Source organism: Geospiza fortis, unplaced genomic scaffold (assembly GCF_000277835.1).
Source record: "Geospiza fortis unplaced genomic scaffold, GeoFor_1.0 scaffold3572, whole genome shotgun sequence".
Lineage (NCBI taxonomy): Eukaryota > Metazoa > Chordata > Aves > Passeriformes > Thraupidae > Geospiza > Geospiza fortis.
Window position 1 is genome coordinate 2207 of NW_005055390.1, and position 1987 is coordinate 4193.

A 1987-nucleotide genomic window follows, 5' to 3' on the forward strand; every position below is an offset into this window, starting at 1 on the left:
TGGCGGCCCCGGGGGGGCCCAGCCACTGCTGTACCAGCGGCAGCAACAGGTGAGGGCTGGGGAAGGAGGGACAGCCTGCAGTGGGACCTGGGGGAAGCCCTGGGGCAGGGACAGCCAGGCCTGGCACCAGGCCATGCTCTGCGGAGGGGACAGCGCTGGGATGGCCCAGGCACAGCAATGGCCCAGAGGCAGCGAGCCCAGCTGGGAACCCAGCCCAGCCTGGCTGCTGTGGCCAGCACCTGCCTTGGGGCCAGGCCTGGGCTTGATGAGGGACACCGTGCCCACACAGCCAGCTCCATCCCGTGCCTCCTGCTTCCCACAGGTGACCCACAGGCAGCCACAGGCGGCACCTCAGGTCACCTGGACGACCATCACGCCCATCCCTGGGGACAGGCCCACTCTGTTCCCCAAACCCATCTGGTCACGGAGCCCCACCAGGTCTTGCACACGCAGGGGCAGCCAGGAGGGCGGGCACTCAGTGCCCCGCAGCCGTGTCACAGGGCCACAGAGATTGTCCGTGTCGGACTTGCCACCTCTCCAAGGCCCTAAGGTGACACTGGAACCTCCAGGCCAGCTCAGTGGTCAAATGCCCAGAGTGTCCACTGACAGTGCCAAGCTGCCCCCTCTGCCAGCAGCACCTGCAGCAGCAGCCTCTGGATCCTCTCCCAGAGGCACAGCCCGTGCTGTGGGCCCCATGGCCCGGGGCCAGCCAGAGCGTGTGCCACCTTCTCCGTGGGGCACTCTGGCTGCAGGCAGAGCCCAGGGAACGCCTTCCCTGGGGAGCAGAACGGAAGGGCTCTGGCAGGGGTCAGGGGCAAGGCAGGGTCACCGCCTGCCCCCCGTGACACCTGCACGTGGCGCGCCGCTCCGCACCGGGGCCCTGCCGGCCTGGAAGCACCTGGGGCGCTCTGGGAAAGAGGGGGGCATTGAGGTGCAGGAAGGGCATGGTGGCCACGCCTACAAAGACCTTTTTGGAGGCCTCAGCCCACACCTGTCAGAAGACAGGTCCATCGTGTCCACCTGCACTCACAAACAGTCAAGCCCCCACCAAGAGGTGGATGCAGAGCCCCAGGAGCTGCCCAGTGCTTCCAGCTCACCCAAAGGCTCCACAGAAGAGGCAGCAAAGTGCTCTGAGCTCCCTTCCCCTGCCCAGCTGGCAGAGCAGAGCTCTGTCTCTGGAAACTCACGGCCCTGGGACACTCCTGTAAAGGGGCTGGAGGAAAAGCGAGAGGAGGAAGAGCTCCCAGAAGCACAGGCTGCAGGACAGTGGGACAACGACCTGCAGAGTTTGTGGCTTGCCCTGTTCTCGAAGGAGATCGAGGTAGAGGCAGAAGCTTGTGCCCTGGCTGGAGATCCCTGGGACGAGGGCCACAGCAAGCTCTTCCTCACATCAGAACCTGAGGAAAGCTCAGGCTTCTCAGCTTCTCCTTTTTCTAGAGGCCCCTGTGAGGAAAGGGCAACTCGTCAGCCAGCCAAGCACGCTGCACTTCGCAAGCAGCTGTGCATGGGGCCTGAGGATTTGCTACAACTTATGAGAAAAAAGAGAGAGGAGCTGGAGAAGCTGGAGGAAGAGAAAATGTATGCAGAGCTCTTTGGAAGCGTCTTCTATTCCATGAGCAATGAAGAAAGCCCCATGATGTCCAGCTACAACCTCAGGGATCCATCAAGTGCCACCCTGGAACCAGCTGCAGACCCCTTGGTGCCACTCAGCTCTTGCTGTGTGACCGAAGAGGCCACAGCAGAGACACAAAACTGCTCAGAGCTTGTGTCTCCTGAGCTGTTTGCAGACTTGGGCTCTGACTCTGAGGACTCACCGTGCCTGGAAACTCTGCTGAACGAGCTCCTGGAGAAGGCGGAACAAGAAGAAGCAGCGGGAGAGAGGGACAGAGAGGTAGAGAGCCCATTGTCACTCCCGCTGAGAGACCAAGAGTTAGAGCCAGCGCCTACGCCTCCATGCAGTGACCTCAGCGACCAGGGGCACAGCGAG

At 62.6% G+C, this 1987-nt stretch overlaps 1 protein-coding gene across 1 annotated transcript in view; it reads left to right on the forward strand.

The window, feature by feature from the left end:
* The first annotated feature begins 694 nt into the window (after window positions 1-694).
* Window positions 695-1987, forward strand: part of LOC102038265 (zinc finger protein 391) — an 8295-nt gene continuing 7002 nt past the window's right edge. Inside the window, exons 1-2 of the mRNA XM_031065812.1 lie at window positions 695-1445; window positions 1788-1891. Of these exons, the coding sequence (XP_030921672.1) occupies window positions 695-1445; window positions 1788-1891 (855 nt within the window). The remainder of the gene's footprint in view (window positions 1446-1787; window positions 1892-1987) is intronic.